Source organism: Barbatula barbatula (genome assembly GCF_947034865.1).
Source record: "Barbatula barbatula genome assembly, chromosome: 24".
NCBI lineage: Eukaryota > Metazoa > Chordata > Actinopteri > Cypriniformes > Nemacheilidae > Barbatula > Barbatula barbatula.
Genome location: NC_136787.1, coordinates 19148103 through 19168980, shown reverse-complemented (window position 1 = coordinate 19168980; position 20878 = coordinate 19148103). Strand labels below are relative to the sequence as shown.

Here is a 20878-nt window from a genome sequence, read left to right as displayed (position 1 = left end):
GTCTTTATTCTTGTCCATAGAATTTAGTAAAAAACAGGTGTATTTTTATTACATGCTGTGTGTATGAAAATGAAGCCTATTTTTAGCTCTGGTGACAGTACCCGAGTTACTTTTGGAGAATGTTTCGAATGCTTGTTCTTGTAATTTGGTTATAAATGTTGAATTAATCATTTTTGGCTTAATTGCTGAAAGTACACATCGATAATACAAATATTTTGATAATCATCATTTATTTTCATATAATATAAATATTCATTTTCAAGGTGGCATCTTTGTGTCGCCACTAGATGGCGGAAGTGCGTTGACGATGTTTGTTAGTTTGTTTAAGTTAGACATGTGGCAAATCATGTTTATCTTTCAAAAACCAAATCGTTTTTCATCAAGCAAATTACTTTCCTCCATTCCATATGTCATACTGCTTTCATCACAACATTGCTAGCGAAACTCAAATATTTTCCCCCTGAGGCCTGATGAGAGAAACCAACAGTTCTGATGTGAGTTTTTACATCTTTACATCTCATACATATAACATATGTGTTACATCTTGAGTCTTCTTACATTTATTAAATGTATGTCAGTTTGGTGGCCTAAATGTCAATGTAAAAACTAGACATGACAAAAGTCTGCATAGTGTACGATCTTATGGTAAAACTTTACATTAAGGTATCCTTTATAAAGCATTTATAAATGTGTTCATTAATGATTAATAAGTCATTTACAAATGTATTATAAAGCAGTTGAAACTGCATGAATTAAATGAGAAATTCTAATGAAATTCCTGCCAAATAGTGAGCCATGTTTAACTCACATGTTATAAATGCTTAATTAATGTATTTATTCATCATTTATTCGACTGGAAAGCAGATTGATTATTATCTTGATGTTGTTTGTAATATAGTCTGTCAGATGGACACTGAAGGGTGTTGTGTTGTTTTTCTTACACCTGCTCACTATTGACAGGTATTTCATAGAATCCCCTTTTTAGTCATACAGTTATAACTTTTGCAGTTATGCATTTGTAAATGACTTATTAGTCATTAATGAACACATTTATAAATGCTCCATAAAGCATACCTTAATGTAAAGCATTACCGATCTTATAACGTAGCAAAATAGCCCATCTGTGGATAGACATGTTTAAACTTTTAACTGTGTCTTGTGTATCTTACAGTAGAAATTAGTTTGACCATAAGTGACCTGAAATGACTTACGGTGTTAGTTTAATGCTTCTGGATGTTTTACCTGTTGTCCATTAGCTTAAGATTTATAATGTATTTATGTTATTGATTGATAATAATTGATTTTATTTTAAATAATCATACATTTGGCTTAATTGCAGACTTTTTTAGCCATTTTCACACATTTTGAAAGGTATGACTGTCGTCTAATTCAGTTATATTGACAGTATTTGACATCCCGTGAAAATCCAAGCAGGTGAAAATGCATTTACTCACGTTTTTATCTCATTAAATTAAAACTGACAACAAAAGTAAGAGAGGATGAAGTAGATATGTAAAAAGAATGGCCCCTGGGGTCTCATACCGCAAACATTGGAAAGTTTACGCATTATCAATGCAGCAGGTCATTTAAAACAACATGTGCAGTAAGAGAAAAGACGTCAGTTCAATCAATGCAGGTGACATATGCATCGACGTGACCTTCTCCTCACATGTCCTGAGGGTCTGTGTGTGTGTGTGTGTGACCCTCGCTGTCAAACGCTGTATGGTGTCAGGGCCACAGAGCTGTCATGTTTGTGAAATATTGCTCTTTAGAAGGAGCACGTAAGAAAACGAATGAGTAAACGAAGCACATAACTCTAGTGCAGTACACTGCCTCTTAGTGTGTGCTGAGAGATTTATCCTCTTTAATTGTAATCTCTATTCTCCCACCGTGGCCTTTATACTGAAGCTATTAAGAAACAAGAGGATAGCGCTATATCTCATCCGACGGCGGACAGCAGATTCTCAGGAGATGAATCCAAACATCTAATGTGCTCTGTTGGCCGGTCGGTCGACTCTTCTGTGTGTGGAAGACAATGTGTTCATCATCAGATGTGCTCATGTTCAGGGTTGAGTTTGGCTCCGGTTTGCCACCTGCTGCTGCGGTCTGAGGATGAAAGGAGACCGCGGGTCACGTCTTCCAGAATTATCAAACTGAGGTGTAATCTCTGATGTCTGAGACCCGTGCATGACAAACGTCTGGTGCACACAGTGGTAATGATGATGAAGAAAATAGACATAAACAAGCGTTACTGCCCATTCGCGCTGTTGTGACCCCCAACTTAACTTCCTCTACACAATCACAAACAATCGAGCGCCTGTAGATTATTTGTGTTACTTGGCTAAACTTGTCTCTCCGTTATTTTTCATTTAAACTGTGATACCAAAGTCAACCGCTAGATGTCAGCGTACCGTACGGTTTCTTCAAATGCGACCACACTACCGGACTACGAATTGTTTATTTCATATGAACATACAACAAAGTTTAACAAATCGTTTATTAAATACATTTATTATTCAGTAAAATATTTTTTCCATAATTTCAATAAAATCTAAATCATTATAATATTAGATTATTTTCAGGTAATGTGTAAACGTAGACATGTTTGACTGACAGGTTTCATTAGATTTGTCTATTATTGTAAATTATAAATGATGTGATCTACTTTTGTCAAGGTTGAAAATCATTCATTTAAAAAATCTGTAGAAATAAATGTTTTATGTGCATGGATTTATGCTTTTAATGAACCAAATGCTTAAAAAACAAACAGAGAGGGATACAAATACAAATGTTATCTGGTTATCACAGTGGCTGCGTGTAAATTTGTTTTCTTTGGCTTTTGGCAGCGTCATATAAAAATGGCTTGGTGTTCTGAGGATTGATTTGTGTTATTTCAGGAAGATTGCTGCCTTTCATTTTCTTCATATTGATTATTATTGGCAGCAGTGTTCCAGGTTGGGACATTACAAGCTGATAAGATGTCATTTTGCTCTCTGCAGGAATAAATAGATTCATGTTAACAAAACATCACAGTGAAGGGCACACAAGTCATGATATTGAGCAGTTGGTTCAGGAGTCAGGATTTCATGTTGGACAACACGGCGCAGTACCAAAATTGTGTATCAGATACAAGTAAGCAAACATGTCTCTATTTAAAGGAATGGTTCACCTAAAAATGAACATTCTGTCATCATTTACTCACCTTCCAGTTGTTATAAATCTGTATGAATGTGTTTGTTCTGATCAACACAAAGATATTTGGAAGAACACTTCTTCTCGGCCCCATCGACTCCCATAGTAGTAAAAATTTACTTTATCTTTTTTTTGTTCTGTTGACCCCAAATGAAGACATGTTGAAGAATGAAGGACACCAAACAGTTCTGGGCCACTTTTGACTCCCATTGTATTTTTTTCCTATAGTAGTAGAAAGCGACAGTAATGCAGATTTTGTTATTTTTAATGACAGTATGATGTACCGCAGGGTATTTATGTGCATGGTCAAATTTAATATTGACACGAGTTATTCACAAAGTTTTTTATTAAACAAGCACCAATAAATTACAGCCGAATGCATTAATAGTATCTGATACTTACCATCTCAGAATTAGGAACAGTTCAACCAAAAATGAAAATTCTGTCTTTGCTCCAAACCTGTATGAGCTTATTTTGTTCTGTTACACACAAAGAAAGAAATCTGGAAGAATATTTGTAACCAAACCGTTGTGGGGAACATTGACTTGCATATTGGGAAAAGACAACTTAACAGTCAATGGTGCCCCAGAACGGGTTGGTTTCCCACATTCTTCAAAATATCTTCTTTTGTGTTCAATACAACAAGGAAATTCATAAAGGATTGTAACAACATGAGGGCGGGTAAATGATGACAGAATGTTCATGTTTGACAACAAGCCGATTTCAAGTGTAAAACACAACAGTGTTGCAGTTATTTGAAGCTTTTACAGGCTTTATTTAACACACAGAACATTTATGTGATCAGATAAATATACAATATTTCTCTACACATCATTATGACTATGTACAGAGATAACCACATCAATGCAATGATGCTTTTCTGAACACATGCACTCTTGGTTATAGAGTTTTGTTGGTGTGGTTTTGTGGAACAACGGACCGTATAGAATGACAGTGTTATGGTGCAGCTGGTGTGTAAGTGCTGTATGTAGAGAAAGATGTAAGCAGGTCTGTGTTTAAACATGCGGCCGTCGGGAGGTCAGAGATGCCGCAGTAATGCATGCAGCTGTGAGCGGTTCAAAAGGTGCAGCACTGCCCAATCTTTGTTCCTCTGAACGCATCAAAGCAGCGCTCACACCTGCGCAACAAAGACTACGATCTGATGTCCTTACAGCTGAAAGAGACGTGTGAAGCGCATGCAGGCCACGCTATAAAAAACACACATTACACGTAAACATCACACTGCTGTTAACGTCACTGACGTTCTGGTTTCATTTGTAAAAAAGTGAGACTGATCTATGATCGACTCTGTTAAGGGACAGTTCATCCAAACATACAAATTGTGTCATTTATTTTAGTTTGTACATCTGTATGTGAGTCTTTCTTCAGTGGTGAAAATTCTGTCATCATTTATTCATCCTTGTGTCATTACAAACCTGCACAAGTTTCTTTCTTCTGAAGAACACAAAAGAAGATATTTTAGGAAATGTTTCAGTGGTTTTATGTTCATACAATGGAAGTCAATTGTGTTCAGGGTTGTTTCACGATCAACGTTCTTCAAAATATCTTCTGTTGTGTTCTGAAGAAGAAAGAAACTCGTGCAGGTTTGTAATGACACAAGGATGAATAAATGACGACGACAGATTTCTCACTCACAACTTGTCCCTTTAAGTGTTTTTATAACACGATACTCTCTAATCCATCATCACAAAAACAACACGTTTAAATGCAGAAAATAGTTTTTGTTAAAGAAGTATACAGACAAAAACAACACATTCTCTTTGTAAATGTATTTAACCCCTTTGTTTTTGCCAATGGCATCTATAATTGATACTTCTGAACATGCTATACATACACAAAACGTTTTGTATAATGACATAATAGTGGGCAGCTATATTCATATAATGTCTCTTTTTATCCTCTCTCTCTGTGTGCTATATATATACCATCTATATAAATCTTTTGTCGCCTCTGTAGTCCAGTAATATATGCCAACAGGTGCAAACTCTTCTCAGATCCCCAACAGCCCCCCGTAACCTTGATGGACGACTGACAAATTGTTGCTAAGGGCATCAGCTGGTCCAGTTTTCCTTAACAAATCGGGTCCTGGAATGCCGGAGCGAACGCCGGTCAGATGGGTTGATGGGAAAATTCCTGTGGGGCGACTGCTAGCCAGCTGCTCTGAACCATCTCTCAAAACTCACGTAAAAGTAATGAGAGAAAGTAACACATACAAAACATGATCTCATTGGACGGAATTGACAGGAAATCTGATGTTCTGTGTTTGTCTTACTGTTTATTCGCTAGTATGTAGTGTCACATATACAGTATGTACTATGCAGTATGAATGTATTCACAGTTCACAATTACGCTGTCAATAATACTTTGACTGAAATCCAAGTATTCTCCAGGAAAAGTGAGTTTTGGACCTCTTGATATTTCCAGAAACCCGAATCCTCTCGAGTTTGTGATATACTGAAAGAATGTTCTAAGTGAGGAAGTTGCTGGAATAGAAGCTGGAGGACTCGGACACAGTCTTAGAGGCGCTTCGTGAAGAACCGTTGGATGTGAGATCTGTTGAAAATCGACTGTGGTTCTCCTGCAGATCTCCGTCTCCGGCTGGCATCACTGTGGATATCGTGGTTTCCATCCGGCTGGCGTGGTAGATGCTGGCCTGAGTCTGTAGACAGCGGGTGGATTTGAGCTCAAGACCTTCATACGTGCCTTGAGGAACACATGGACACCAGGAGAACGCCTGCTGAAATCCAGCTCGAAATCTGCAAGATACAACAGTCACTGAATGGGTTAGTTTTGAATTATAAAGCGATTTTCATTTTCATTATTTGTGTCGACAATGTTTGTTACCTGTCATTGAGCAGACAGTAGATGATGGGATTGTACATGGTGGAGCTCATGGCAAGCCACATGATTCCCAAATACACCTGCTGGATGTAGCGCTCCTCAAACAGGTTGGGAAAGAACTGATGCAGCAGAAAATAGACGTGATACGGTAGCCAGCAGACGGCAAACGTGCACACGACAACAATCATCATCTTCACCACCTACAGAAGATAAAGAGTTCAGAAACTAGGGCCAGATTCATGAACATGAAAGAATGTTCTGGTAAAACTTTACATTAAGGTACCCTTTATAAAGCATTTATAAATGTGTTCATTCATGATTAATAAGTCATTTACAAATGCATTATGAAGCAGTTATAACAGCATGAATAAAAAGTCAAATAGTGAGCCGAGTTTAACTCACGTGTTATAAATGCTTAATTAATGTATTTATTCATCATTTATTTGACTGGAAAGCAGATTGATTATTATCTTGATGTTGTTTGTAATATAGTCTGTCAGACTGGACACTGAAGGGTGTTGTGTTGTTTTTCTTACACCTGCTCATCATTGACAGGTATTTCATTAGAATCCCCTTTTAACCCCTACAGTCATAACTGCTTTATAAAGCATTTGTAAATGACTAATAATCATTAATGAACACATTCATAAATGCTTTATAAAGGATACCTTAATGTAAAGTGTTACCGATGTTCTTAAGATCAGTTTTATAATGTTTTTGTGTTTGAAAAACCCTACATCAGAATTTAAAATACATTTTCTTCCAAAGAAAACAATCTGACCCTGCAGAAGACACATTCATAGTAAACCATACGGTAAAAGTTATGTTTTAAGTTTTATTTAATTATTTTAAGGTAACCCTTCTCATTGTCATTAAAAATAATATTTTATTCAATTATTACTCAACATAAACAAATGTTATGTGGCCCAAACGTAACGTCCGGTAAAACTCTAAGAATAAATAACTATGAGTGGTTTTAATTTAATTTAACTAACTATTATACAATAAAATTGAAATTATTATTCACATAAATAGAGTATAAAATAAATAGTTATATTACAACCAAACACAGCCAAGAAGTTAACTTCGGGATCTAAGAAACCGTCTACAGATAACATTAGAAAACCAGAACAGATGGGATGCTTAGTGTTGGTCGTGACGTGAATCTAGTTTTGAACCAATTGACATACATTATGTGCTTATATGTTTCACACCTTTCGTTTGGCAGTGAGCTGCTCTCGATAGCGATCTGAAGAGTCTCCAGGAATCTCACCGGCCCAGAGAGTGCATCCCACCACCAGATACGCACAGCCCATGACCAGCAACGGTAAGAAATAAATGAGCACAAGCACACAGACGTAATAGCTGATGAAAAAACAGAAGACGGAGGTTAGGAAGAAAAACAGCCAAAGAACAGAACAGGCGTCTGTTAGGGAAGAAAGCTTTGCATAATTCGGAGAATTTGGTGCATATTTTTACGCACTCCATCACCTCTCGGCCTCTCGTGTTTGCTCCTGCTCGCTGGCACTAATAAATAAACGCTGGGAAACATTTGATTCACGAACTGTGAATGCTTTGAAAATTCATAAGCGGCGGCGATGCCTTCTTGAGTCCTGTACAATTCAACAGGCTTATCTAAAAAAGACACTCACCTCGCAGGAGAAAATATGCACACAACAAACCTTCTGTATCTCACATCACCTGCACATTGTTCTTCTTTAACGTTTTCTTGTGGCTTGTATGGGTTGAACATGTGCCACACAGTTTGTTTTAAATGCCAAACTCTCACAGCAGGAGAGAGGTAAGTGCACATCGGCCGGCTGGTTTTTGCCATAAATAAGGAGATTATGGTGATACAGCGATGGGTGAAAAGACAGCAGTGCGCTGGCCGAAGCTCGCGGGATTAGAGCGACTGGAAGCAAAACACTGTGGAAAACAAATGAGCTTCTTGCTAGAATTTAATTTTGTGTGTGTGTGTGAAACTATCCATCATCAGACATATACGGACATCTTAAAGAGAGTTTAATCATCAATGCTTTTTTCTCCAACACCACGGCGTCTTTGCCTTCACAGAAGTTTTTAGAGTCCAAACCTGACCAAATGATTTCTGCACGTTCTGATGGGTAACGTCGTGTCATTTAAAGGAGGTAGACACATCGCGACGGAGTAATCCTGAGAGAAGATTGGCTGCACGGCTGGGTGAACCACTAAAGCCGTTATGGAAATGACTGTATGCCGTCTCCACCTGACACTTACAGAGCCTGTGCAGGAGAATGACGGAGAAGGGACGGATATCTATCCAAACTCATTCAGTAGATGATAAGTACACATGTAAGAAGCCAGTGTCAGTCTTGTACTTTCAGCCTTATTTTGCTTTCGGGGCACTTTGTTCGATTTGTGCGGTTGATGTTTGATGATGGTGACGTGTGCTGTTTTTCAGGAGAGACACAAACTGCAGTGCAGGCAAAAAGGTGAAATACTGAACACGGAAATGCTGAAGTTTTGTGCACGCTAGAATTTAAACAACTCTCCTTTTCAGATGACATCACAACCCAATCACATGGCACCGTTCTGGAGTATAAATTCCCAGAGGACAACATCCCATGCGAAAACCGATAATGATTTAACCAAAAACATACATAAGCATAACTCGTTATTTTAAGTATCAAAATCATTTGTGATATTCACATTTTCAATATTGTGATAATCTCGATATATCTCGCAACCCTACTTTTGTAGCTTGATTTCAGTAACAGTTAATGAACCTCGAGCTTTTTTACACCTGCTTTGTATTCATACCGTCGGATGTTTTTTATTTTCTATTTCAAGGACACAGTAGATGAGGGGATTAACATCACAGACTCGACAACATGAACTCACGTCTTTTGAAAATCCCACACGTTGAATTCTGGCCAGTTGATGTAACAGACGACCCGTCCCGGGAGCCGATCGGTGCTGGAGAAATAATACTGAGGGAAAGCCAGGAGCAGTGCCAGGGCCCAGATCACACCCACTACTAACTTAGTCTCAGTGGACGACAGACGCTGCTGGAGAGGATGTATTATAGCCATATACCTGCGACGAGAGGGTCAAAAATCACCAACATGCTGTTTATGCAGACCTGAGGATCATCATTCACCATTTGACCCTAAATGATTCACTCAATCCTGATCTGAAGATGTTTTTTCTGCAGTCTATGGTAGAGTTCTCCATTCAGGATAAAGAGGGGTTTATTTATTAAGAGATTTTTTATATTCTATAGTGTGCAAAGGTATTAAGGATTCAGACCTGTTTTGTTCTGCTAATGCTATTCGGCACCCATTAAACTAAGAGAAGCCCATTTATATGGTACTAAATAATTAAGCTATAATACTGCTAAAAATACCAAACAGACATGCTATGATAAGGACCTAAACGAATGTAAATGTATTCATTGTATTAAAGGAGTAGTTAATTTTCAAACGAAATTCATGATAATTTACCCCCATGTCATCCAAGATGTTTATGTATTTGTTTCTTTAGTCGAAAAGAAATGAAGCTTTTTGATGAAAACATTCCAGGATTATTCTCCATATAGTGGACTTCAATGGACTCCAAACGGTTGAAGGTCAGCTTTCAGTGCAGCTTCAAAGGGCTTTAAACGATTCCAGACGATGAATAATGGTCTTATCTAGCAAAACGATCGATCATTTTCTAAAATTTGAGTGAAGTGTTTATAAAGCATATACTTTTTTTTGTTTAATGACAGATTGTTTGGCTAGATAAGACCCTTATTCATCGTCTGGTATCGTTTATATTTTTGTAGTTACTTTTTGGTTTTGACTTCACTGTAAACTATAAATACCAACACAACAAATATACACTAATGTTCAAAAGTACAAAAACTTGAATTGTCCTTGTGTAATTTCATAATTGTATAAATGACTTTGTTCCGATGAACACAAAGAAATATATTTAGAAGAATGTTAATCATTTTCAGTTCTGGGACATCATTGACCACCATAGTCGGAAGAATTAAAGGGCTGTCAAAGGTGCCCGAGAACTCTTTGCTTTCCTAAATTCTATGGTAGTGGATGATGTCCCAGATCGTTCTACCAAATATATTTCTCTGTGTTCATTTGAACAAAGACATAGGTGAGTTAATAATGACAGATGTAAACATTTTTTGATAAACTATCCCTTTAAGATCACTTGCTCACTTTTAGAAAAAAATTTGTAAACTTGGAATAACACGAATCTAACTGTTGGATTTGTGTTGTGGCCCAGAAAATGTTAAATAAATGAAAACTATTTATCTCCTGTCCTTCTGAAAATCTCTACATTTGGTGATTTTCTTTTATGCCATAAATTATTATTATTCAGTCAGTCACCCTTGTTGTTTGTCACTGGGCCTTGCAAATATCTAAGCAATAAAAGTCTTGACGATACAATATTTAATGATTTAAAATGTACAGTGTTCCCATTTCCAGAAAAACTGTCAATTTGGACATCTGAGGTATTGGAAAAACAGCGACCAAAGTCTTTGTGTAAAATTTGCAGAAATCTTGTCTAGTTATCAATCGGCTTCTTGAAGTCTCACCATAGTGGAGGAGTTCACAAATTCTACACTTTGGCTGCCATACATTACAAAAGACAATTTTGTACAGTTTTAGTTTTATAATAAAAGAAGCCAATATGTTTTCTTAATTGTATTTTAATAACTGTGTCATTTACGCACTTTGACATCAAAAGGTTTATCAGATCAAGACAAACATTTCACAGAAGTGACCCTAAACATGTGAAACACATGAGTGCAGTGGATCTCACCTGTCCAGGGCTATAGCAGTCATTGAGTAAATACTGGCGAACACTGCTGCTATTGGAAAGAAGTTGTGAAAGCGACAATAAACCAAACCGAAGTACCATTCATTATGAACCGCGTACACAAAGTTTATAACGGTGTTAAACACAGACATGGACACTTCAGCAAACGCCAGATTCACCAGAAAGTAGTTGGTGACCGTCCGCATGCGCTTGTGCGCAAAAATGATCCAAATGACCGTGACGTTCCCGACCACCGACACCAGAACTATACAGCAGTAACCCACAGCCCACAGAACCACCCGCCACACCGGCTGAACGAACTGATTCGAGAAAACACCCGTTTCATTCACTGACGACCCGTTACTGGAGTTTTCCCAAGTCATATAAACATCATCCATGATCGGTAAAGGATCACCGCACAGTGATCATTTCAGCACTTCGACTGCAAACGGTGTGGATCCGAAACACTAATAAAATAAGCGAAGAAATATGATTTAATATTCCCGTCTCTTGGTCGCATGTACGCGCGCGTCTTCGGGATGAGCTGCGGGCGGAATCACAAGCGCGCACTCTCCAGACGCGATGCCGCTGCGGAGCGCGCGTCCGCGCACTCGCGTGCGCAAGAGTGAGGATGTTTCCAGTCACGCGCATCGGCTTTTTACTGTGGTTTTGACTTTCAGGCGTCTGATGAAACGGCATTGAAAACCCTTATTGTGAGATGCGCAACATGACGGGTTTGTATACCACATGCTAAATACAGTTTCTACATCATTAAGATGCTTTTTATTCAGTTACATGAGCTTGGTCTCTACTTCAATAATGTATTTTCTGTCATTTGCAACAAACTTGTGAAAAGCGCTATATAAATTGATTGAAGTAGATTGTTAAAGTCCCAGTAAAATTAAAAATAACAATTCCTATTTTTTCTTGAAAATGTCCAGAGTTTTATTGTAAATAGCTTATCAATGCTGGTTCTCTTTTTAAAATCCATGTGATCTCATTATATAGTCGGTTAAAAAGACGGCTTGGGCGGGGCATCAGCTAACTCCTCCCCATCAACTCTTTGTCGACTCCCAGTCTCATTTCTAAATGCAACGGCTGTTTTTATAAATCAATTCAATTTGTAGGAAAAAACAAGCCACGCGCACTTTTTTTCTCTTTAAAAATTTAGTGTTACTCGGAAATGCGTCAGAATACCGAATTAAACAAAATCGCAACTTCCATTTGTTTTGAAATTTGGCAATTTAACTATTTCTGGTGTTTTTGTCTCAAATTGTTTTGTAATATTATGCACTTAAAGTATGTACTGTTTTTTTTGTTTATACATTTTAGTGTGTAGCAAAACAATATGCACGCACTGGGACATACTAACAGGAAACAGAAGTGGCCATTGTCGCCTAGACCAGGGGCCCCCAATATTAGACTGCTGACGACCTGCTGTTCACCCGTTTTACAATTATATGAGGTGGGTCTCTACTCAATCACCGCCAGTTATATGTATCAAAAACGATATCAAAAACATTCTAGCTGAGGATATGGGTTGAAAGTGTTTAGTGAAATCGAAGAGAAAGAAAGTGGGCACTTTGGCATCAGTAATAGTCTTAATTCATCACCCGTCTGAACACAAAGAAATTCAATTAGTTTAATGGCCTATTAGCATGTGACCTATGTACACGTCTATAAATACACTTTCAGAAGGTCTATTCACATTCACAAGTCATTAAATTCTTCAACAGGGCGCATTGTCTTCTGGTTCACTCGTTTTTATTCTATTCATCAGCTTTAAACACAGGCTTTAGTTCACTGCCGGAGAAATGTGCCGTCAAGAGATTTGGGCTGTTAAATTTACACCGTCTTGTGTTATGTCTTTAGTTGCTCCAGCCCACGGGAAGGCGGCCCCACGTCGCTCCTTCGGGCTGAGCCCGGCTGGACCCCGTGGGGAAAGGCCCGGCCACCAGGCGCTCGCATACGAGCACCGACCCCAGGCCTGGCTCCAGGGTGGTGCCCTGGTTGCGCCATACCGGGCGACGTCACAGTCCTTGAAATCTTACTCATCATATGTGGGTTTTTGAACCACTCTTAGTCTGACTCGTCGCCTAGGACCTGTTTGCCTTGGGAGACCCTGCCAGGGGCATATAGCCCCAGACAACATAGCTCCTAGGGTCACTCGGGTACTCAAACCCCTCCACCACGTTAAGGTGGCGGTTCAAGGAGGGGAAACCTGAAAGACAAATAGAAACAGGAATACAATATCATGTAGGAAACGTTGTATTCATGTAAAGTCATTTATTATTACGAAAGTGACCAGTAAACCTAAAATCATGAAAGAAAAGTGAAACGCACTGACCCTTGTGTTACCTTACTGTAATATAACGTTTAGTTCCCATGACTGTTGTTGGTACCCACGATGCTTTGCAGTGAGGTTATCAGATCAAGATAAGAACATATGCCGTGCCGTCGGAACGCTTTGATCTGATGAAAGTGTGTTTTGATGGGGGTGAATGGTCTTGACCCGATCCGCAATGAGGTTTGTTTGTTGATTTGTTTTGTTTTGCTGTTGGTGCTCGTGCACCTGTCCGGTTAATCCCTGATGTCTAAATGTGACTTATCAGAATGGACAGCAGGGAAATGAGAATTCAATTTCACACGTCACCTGCTGCTCACTAGAATACAAGCCAGCAGAAAACAAGAGGCGGTAATGAGAAATGACTCAATCCCCCCACTTCACAGACGGATAATATTCATTATACTTCAATACTTACTAGTATCTTTTCAATAAAAGTGCAGTACACAAATACTGAAACATTATGGGCGGTAAACAGCTTGACCCTGGAGTCGTGTGGGGTAGAGTTTCAGAGACGCTCTTCTGACCGTTAAATTGTCTTGAAGACACGCAGAGAATGAAATGAAACTCTCCCTCGATGTGCGTGAAGCAATTGTGTTCACCAGCGACGGCCTTCGACAGAATCAATACTTGCTGTACTTTAGATCTTTGAATTGTATTGATTTGCATTTGAATTGATTGCGTTCTAAATTGATTGAAAAATATATTTCATATATAAAACCTTCTTACATCAAATGTTTATTTTACGTTTGCAGACCCTCCTCCGTATGTGATCAAGGTGTGTTAACATCATAACAACAGTACTGGACATAAAACATCAGACACATACAGTATATCTGTCACATAAAGTGTCGTGTCGGGTTTATTTGTTCATCATTTGTGATGTATGAGAGCAGGATGAGGATCAGGTGAACAGTTAACAGGCTGTCATGTACACATGAGCTTCATGAATAAAATGTCAATTCCAATATCACAGAGATGTCCGTGCTCTATATCAGAGTTCACGTGAAGAAAACTGGATTTGAAGAGTGATCTTATGAACCATCATTTCTGCGACTGAACAAACCAGGACAATGACACAAGAAAGAAAGAAACAATAAGAGATGTTTTCTGTTTTTGTACGGTTTCATTTGTTTTCAAAGGTAACGCCGTAATGTGTGTATCACTTTACCACCAAAATGTTTTAGTTTTTTCCAATGGTTTTTACTTTGGTTACAGCACAAATATCGACATTTGTTGGTTCAAACACCCATGTATGATCTCTCTTCAGGTTTCTTGAGCTGTGTTTGATTTCTAGTGCTTGATTTCTCACAGTCAGGTACAGTAAGAGACATTTTCAGGATTGTCACATCTATAACGCTTCATATTCATCATAAATGGACACATCAAATTTTAAATAAAGTCACTAATTTATGTTTTACAAATAGGCATCACTTCTCCATTCATTGCTTCAGGATTGTGCGTTTCATTTGGCAACATTGAGGCTCTTTCACCAGTGATCTGAGACTTCTGAACCTCTCTGTACTGTGTGTGTTGAACCTGTATTTCTTCGGCCTGTGAATAGGTGCAGATCTGTGGACGGGTCCTGATGAGATGATGCTGAATGGACAGATAAGAGATGCTCGGTTCAACTAGCAGTATTGTGGTTGTTTGCCAAATGCTGTGTTTTTGTGTGATATTTTAAAGCACCGGGCTCTCAGAGGAGCGTTTTATTGCTCACAGGTTCCACTTTTCATTTTGATGTCGTTCTCATTTCTGCCTAGTTCAGCTGTTGATCTGATGCTGCATCATCCTCAGATGCTGGACGCATTTACACCCAGAATGATATTAAACTCACGCTGTGTCTGTCTCTATGAAAGCTGATCGATATTCTAGATTTGACCGTAGAGTCACGAGCGTGCATGTGTTCACAGGACACAAAATCCCTCTGAAGTGTCTCTTGTGGGTTCACAGACGCCATAGAAATTCATTACTCAGTAAACACGATGTTGTGAATCTGCTTCTGGCTTAACTTCACCTCTAATCCCTGATGATTATATCTCAAATTTTAGAATCTGGTTTGAGAAGACGTTTCTATGAAGAGTCGTGTTATCCTCCGTCTCTTCTTATCCACAAGGGCTTACGAGCGTTTCATTTACTGAGATCCATCAAAGCAAAAGTTTGTGAGAACATGACTTCCGTTGCGTGTCTTTCAGTCTGTTATATTGTATGAAAGAAAAATCTGCTACGAGACATCTGTAGAGTGTGAAACACACCATTTTCTGTTTATGAAAGTTTCAATTCAGCATCTTAAAGCAGATAAAGCAGTTTCAAGTTAAAAGAATTGATATTTATCTCAGAACCAGAATCAAATCTGTCTCACGTCTGGGAAACCATTAGCGCCATAGCAACCTCAAGATCACCTTAGCAACCCACAGCATCTTTACTAAATGGGTACCACTTTAAATGAAGGTTTATTTTTTTCACATTAGTTAAAAAACCCCAGTTAACATGCCCACTGCTTGCACAACATAGTTGATTTGAGCATTAACAGTACTAATACACGTTTAAAATCAAAAATTGTACGTGTTTTTCATTGGTTGATCCTCTGTGAACTGACATGAATGAAGAATTGTATTTGTATGAACAAAAACCTTACAAATATGTTTCTCATTGTTCATGTTAATAGATTAAATATTGAGAAGTAATGAATCTCTTCATATCTGTGTCTAGTAAATATACTCGCCAGCATATATTCATGATCATATGGAACGGCTGATAATGATGTTATCAATCATTCTGATGTCATTATAATAATAACATGTTTTGCCAATGTTACTGCATTTTAAACATGCATAAGAAATGTTAGATGTGTTAATTCAGCTTTAATTAAAAGACATCAATTCTCACAGACGCAGATGAGTTTGAGATGTTTTCATCACTGAATCACATCAATTCATGAAATGCAGGAAAGAACGAAAGCATCGAGGCGTTACATGTTTCTTTATGTTTTAAAGGCGTTCTGATGGCTGAACTACAAACACCTGAAGATGAAACATGTGAGTCTGTACTGCCATCTGCTGGTAACATAAAGAAAAATCCTAGATGTGATGAGATCTAAATGCTCAATAAGATTACATGAAATGCATGGAAATTCAGATATCAGATATTTATCCTAAAAAAGAGTCAACAGTGTGTCAAACTGAGCTCAGATTCGTCTCGTCTGGAATCAAAAGTCAATATAAGTGATCAACTTATATATCAATTTCAATATCAACTCAAATATTTCTCTTCAAATTTACTCTAATCAGAAAACTGAGAACATTGTTAAACCAGAAACACAGAGATACAAAAAATGCAGAGATTCAACTTCTTTACTGTGAAACATTAAAACAATAGTTCTTTGGGATAACTGGAACAATCTGAAAAAACACTGATCATGAAGAATTAGCCATTCAAAATAGAGAATTATGAGAAAGTAATTTCCAAAGATTGTTTAATAAAGTACAGACAGTAAAATCAAACAATTAGAAAAACTAGAAAAGCAATCAAAGATCATCAAAACCCATTAGACTTCCCAATGACTGAGAAAGGTTTAGACAAAATCTTGAACCTTCAATTTTATGAGAAATAATTTACTTTCTCACTTTTATTAGTTTGCATCATTGATCTAGTACTGATCAGTTAAAAAATGACAATGTTTCATTTCATGACATATTTCAAAATGAGGGAAATGAGGCGCCTCTGGCCCTCAGCGCCTTAAATAGTTTTAGTTTTGCCCCTAAACATAGAATTGCACAGTAACACAACATTTAGAAGGACCCTAAAATGATAAATAGGACACAACCTGCCTATTACTATAGTTGTTAAAACCTTAGGTCTTGGAAGGCCTGTTTGTTCTTCTTCCCTTTCAAACTGTAGGCCCCCGAGGAGACCTCAGTTTCTGACTGCAGCACCAGGATTTAATTGTACAAAAGAATTCATGAATAAATAGATAAATGATTTTAAAAGCATTTCATTTAAAAAGTCAAATATGTCCTAATGTCATAACGACTTATTCATTGATCACATGTGTTGAGATCTCTCCCTATCAAGTTTTAACTGAGATTTAATGGCATGCTACAGATGATATAATTTAGCAGGTTTACATCTGAAGAAAACTGGGGATGAGAAGAAGAATAAGAGAGATAGAAGCAAGCATTTACAGTTAAACATTTGTTAGTTTGTTGCATCTTACGATAAATTTGATTCTTATACAGTATATTGTTTCTCAAAGCCATTGTACCAGAAATTAAGAAACCCCTTTACCCTTACAATGCATTCGTTTATATGTTCAAAAAATTCACAAATTTGGACACACAACGGCCCTACATGAGAAAATGTATGTGTGTTGTGAATAAATCACAAAAAACATTTAATTTCATGTGCTCTTGGGGGCCCCCTAGTGGCGGTGGGGACCTGAGCAGCCGCTTAGTTCACTTAGGCCTATAGGGAGGTCCGGCTATGCGGTCACTGGTGAACAAGAGTCAAATATCCAGATGTGGTAGATTTGAAAGATTTTTCTGAAGATCAGAGGACAGTTTATAGTCAGAACAGAAATTAATTTTAAGTTAGTGTTCAGATATTACAGTGACTTCTGTAAAGGCATAAATTCTAGTTCTACAGAAATCTAGACCAAACCACCATTACCCAAATCACCACGTACAATAATGTAGAACAGAAGTATATCTATGGCATTTAGTCGCCTTAGAATTATTAGATTCTATCTGACAGTTTTGTCAAAAAGTGAGTTATTCACTATTTTTACAACTTATGTATATTATGCCACGTTTGTTTACGTAAACGTGAAAACCAAGAAGCAGTGCAGAGCCCTATTGTATCTGTGTTGTTTATTATTATTCTTCTTCCGATGCCTCTTTGATCGATAATTTGAGGGCCTAAACATGCTCGAACACTCACAATAATTTGCACACGCATCAGACGCTGCAAAAATGCACGTCTGATAGGGGTTTTTAAATTAGGCATGGCATGAAATATGGCTCGTATAAATAAATAACAAATCCGACTATAATTCGCCTGCATTAATATTATCACCTATCATTTACTGTTTTTCTCCACATGGTATTATCCAGATACAGTTATAGCGCCACCTGAAGGAAACAGGAAATGGCATTTTTTTACTGTTTTTAACTTCTCAAGAGATTCAGATGTCTAAGACATGTGACCAGACTCCTCAGTGACAGTGGGAAATATAGGAAACACAATGTTTAAAAGAAACCTCAAGGAGAATTTTTGTTGTTTTAGGTTTTGTTGAGGAGTTTATTTGTATATTTATAGACACAACACTAGCCAGCAGCGCTAGCTTCCTAATTCCTCATAATGCGATTAATGCCTTTCATCTTACAATATTAAGCCCTAAAGACGACCAAATAGTCACCAATGTCAACGGTCTTGATGACAACAATAAACATGATCATGTTATTTCAGCCACACTCATCTCTAGTCATTTGACCTGTTCCACCTTCTGTGGATAAAACAAGTCTCACGGCCTTTTAAGCTTATCTTGAACCAGAAACAAAGCGTCCTAAAACATGTAAATGTAACCTTTTTACACATTATTAGACAATAATTTCATGTTTTAACAAAATTATGAGTAAATTGTTTGTTTTGCTTGAATTAATGTTTTGCAGATAGAACCTTACAATAAACATAAAGTGATTTTTCAGAATCAAAAGATTCTATCTGCTTTTGACCTTTCCCAAAAATCCCCATTTACACATGTTAGAAAATGTTGATATTGTACATTTAGAATATATTGAGGGTCTTGTTCATGTATGAAAGAGATTTGTTCCCCATATCATTTTTGCCATATGAAATGCAAAGATGTTAAAGCTCAATATCTCAAAACCCTAAACACAGATAGAACCTTTTCATGTAATTTAGTAATAAAACAATGCATTTGTTGACATCTATAGTTTATGTCAAAAAATATCCAAAGAAATTGGTAATTATGTAGATGAAACAAGAAACACAAAAACAAGCATTAATAGTTGACATTAATAGTGACATCAGTAGTAAGAATCAGGTCATGAATGATAATCCACAGTTATATTACCAGAGGGGATGCTTGCTGAAATATTTTAAGTGTTAATATGTGTTTAGCAGATTTTTTAAACCAGCTGTAAAAGAAAGCATAGACGAGAGGATTCAGACCTGAGCAACAGTACAGAACCCACATTAGAGCATTAACAGTGGTGGGTGGGACCGTGTTCCCTGCTACAGATATGATATAGAAGGGAATCCAACAAAACAGATAAACGCTCACAACGATTCCTAATGTCAGAGTAGCTTTGCTCTCAGATTTCCTCTTCGCTGAACCTTCAGTTACATGTTTTCCACTCTTCATCAGAGAGTTTATAACTCTCACATGCTGTTGTGCAATGTAGAAAATCCTCAAATATAAAGTTATGATCAAAGTGCAAGGAGCCAGGAAGCACAGAAACAGATCAGTGACTGACCAAGCGAAACTAACCAAAAATGGACAATGGCCATCACACAAGTCTTCTCTTCTTGAGGGATTGAAAAACCCGTTATGTGTAAAAAATAAGATGTTATAGACAGACGAACAAAGCCAGCTGAAACATACGATAATCAAAGTTCTATATGTGGTTATTTTATGTGGATATGCCAAAGGATGACACACAGCCACGTAACGATCAACAGCAACCAAAACTAAATTGAAGAGAGATTCCGTGAGGAGAAGCCCAACTAATATTGAATACAGTCCACAGAAAATGTGTCCAAAGTACCAGCAGGTTGCGGTCAGCTTCATGCCTTCGATAGGAATCACAATGAGACCCACGAGCATGTCGGCCACAGCCAGAGAGAGAATGAGCAGGTTGGTTGGAGTGTGAAGCTTCTTGAAGTGAGCGATGGAGATGATCACCAGCAGGTTCAGAAACACGGTCCATACAGACAGGAGTGAAAAAATCACATACATGATATTGTGTTCAAGCGTGGAGCGTTTTGTCTTGATGCATGATGAGTTAACAGCAGGAAAGCAGTGTTGAGTCTCATGATGTTCTGTCTCATTGGCCATGAGTGTAGTCCTCCTGTTAGGAGTTTGATCTGATCTCTTTACTGTCCTTATATTTATACAGAGTCTGAATCAGACTGACCAACCCATTCACCTCCCACTGTAATGATGCATAATGACATTGTGCTTGTACTTAGTTAATATTCAACTATATTTTAATGGACCAGTGTGTAATTTTATGGGGGATCTATAGACAGAAATGCAATATAATATTCATAAGTATGTCTTCAGAGATGTCCGATTCAAGTCCAAGTCCTTATTACATCCAAGTCTGAGTTGAGTCCTGAAGGTTTATATGATTAGAAATTGCATTTTTTACAGACTTTTTTACAGAATAAAGAAGGAAACTAAAACTGCGCCGGTAGAGAAGACCTTTTGGTATTAAATAACGCCTTCAAAGTAAGCAATTTGTAATAAAATCACACGATGAATACTGTTTTGTCGTGCTTTAATGAGTTTAAACAGCATATAAATTAACTGATCATCTCTTCTAGAGGTCAGATTTAGACATTAATAGCTGTTGAGTTATTCTGAGGGGACAGCAAACGTACACTGTTATACAAGCTGTACACTCACTACTTTACATTATAGAAGTGTTATTT

General features: G+C 37.6%; 2 protein-coding genes across 2 annotated transcripts; both read right to left on the bottom strand.

Annotated features, from left to right (window-relative positions):
- Nucleotides 1–5470: 5470 nt before the first annotated feature.
- tacr1b (tachykinin receptor 1b) lies at nucleotides 5471–11469 on the bottom strand. The gene is made up of 5 exons (XM_079449354.1): nucleotides 10861–11469; nucleotides 8935–9129; nucleotides 7269–7419; nucleotides 6058–6254; nucleotides 5471–5969 (listed from the first exon to the last, which is right to left on the bottom strand). Exons 1-5 carry the CDS (start codon nucleotides 11253–11255, stop codon nucleotides 5681–5683), a joined length of 1227 nt encoding a protein of 408 aa, XP_079305480.1. The 5' UTR covers nucleotides 11256–11469; the 3' UTR covers nucleotides 5471–5680.
- A 7817-nt stretch (nucleotides 11470–19286) lies between these two features.
- Nucleotides 19287–20299, bottom strand: LOC306889654 (trace amine-associated receptor 13c-like; the record flags this gene model as incomplete). Its single annotated transcript, XM_079448822.1, has 1 exon — nucleotides 19287–20299. Exon 1 carries the CDS (start codon nucleotides 20277–20279, stop codon nucleotides 19287–19289), a length of 993 nt encoding a protein of 330 aa, XP_079304948.1. The 5' UTR covers nucleotides 20280–20299.
- Nucleotides 20300–20878: the final 579 nt, after the last annotated feature.

What these genes read in the sequence shown, in the direction of transcription:
- tacr1b (XM_079449354.1), bottom strand. Translation starts at nt 11,255, where the DNA reads ATGGATGATGTTTATATGACTTGGGAAAACTCCAGTAACGGGTCGTCA. An exon ending in GTGTGGGATTTTCAAAAGAC is followed by an intron (nt 7,420 to 8,934) that starts GTGAGTTCATGT and finishes TTTTTTCATCAG; the next exon opens with CTATTACGTCTGTGTGCTTG. An exon ending in TACTGTCTGCTCAATGACAG is followed by an intron (nt 5,970 to 6,057) that starts GTAACAAACATT and finishes TGTATCTTGCAG; the next exon opens with ATTTCGAGCTGGATTTCAGC.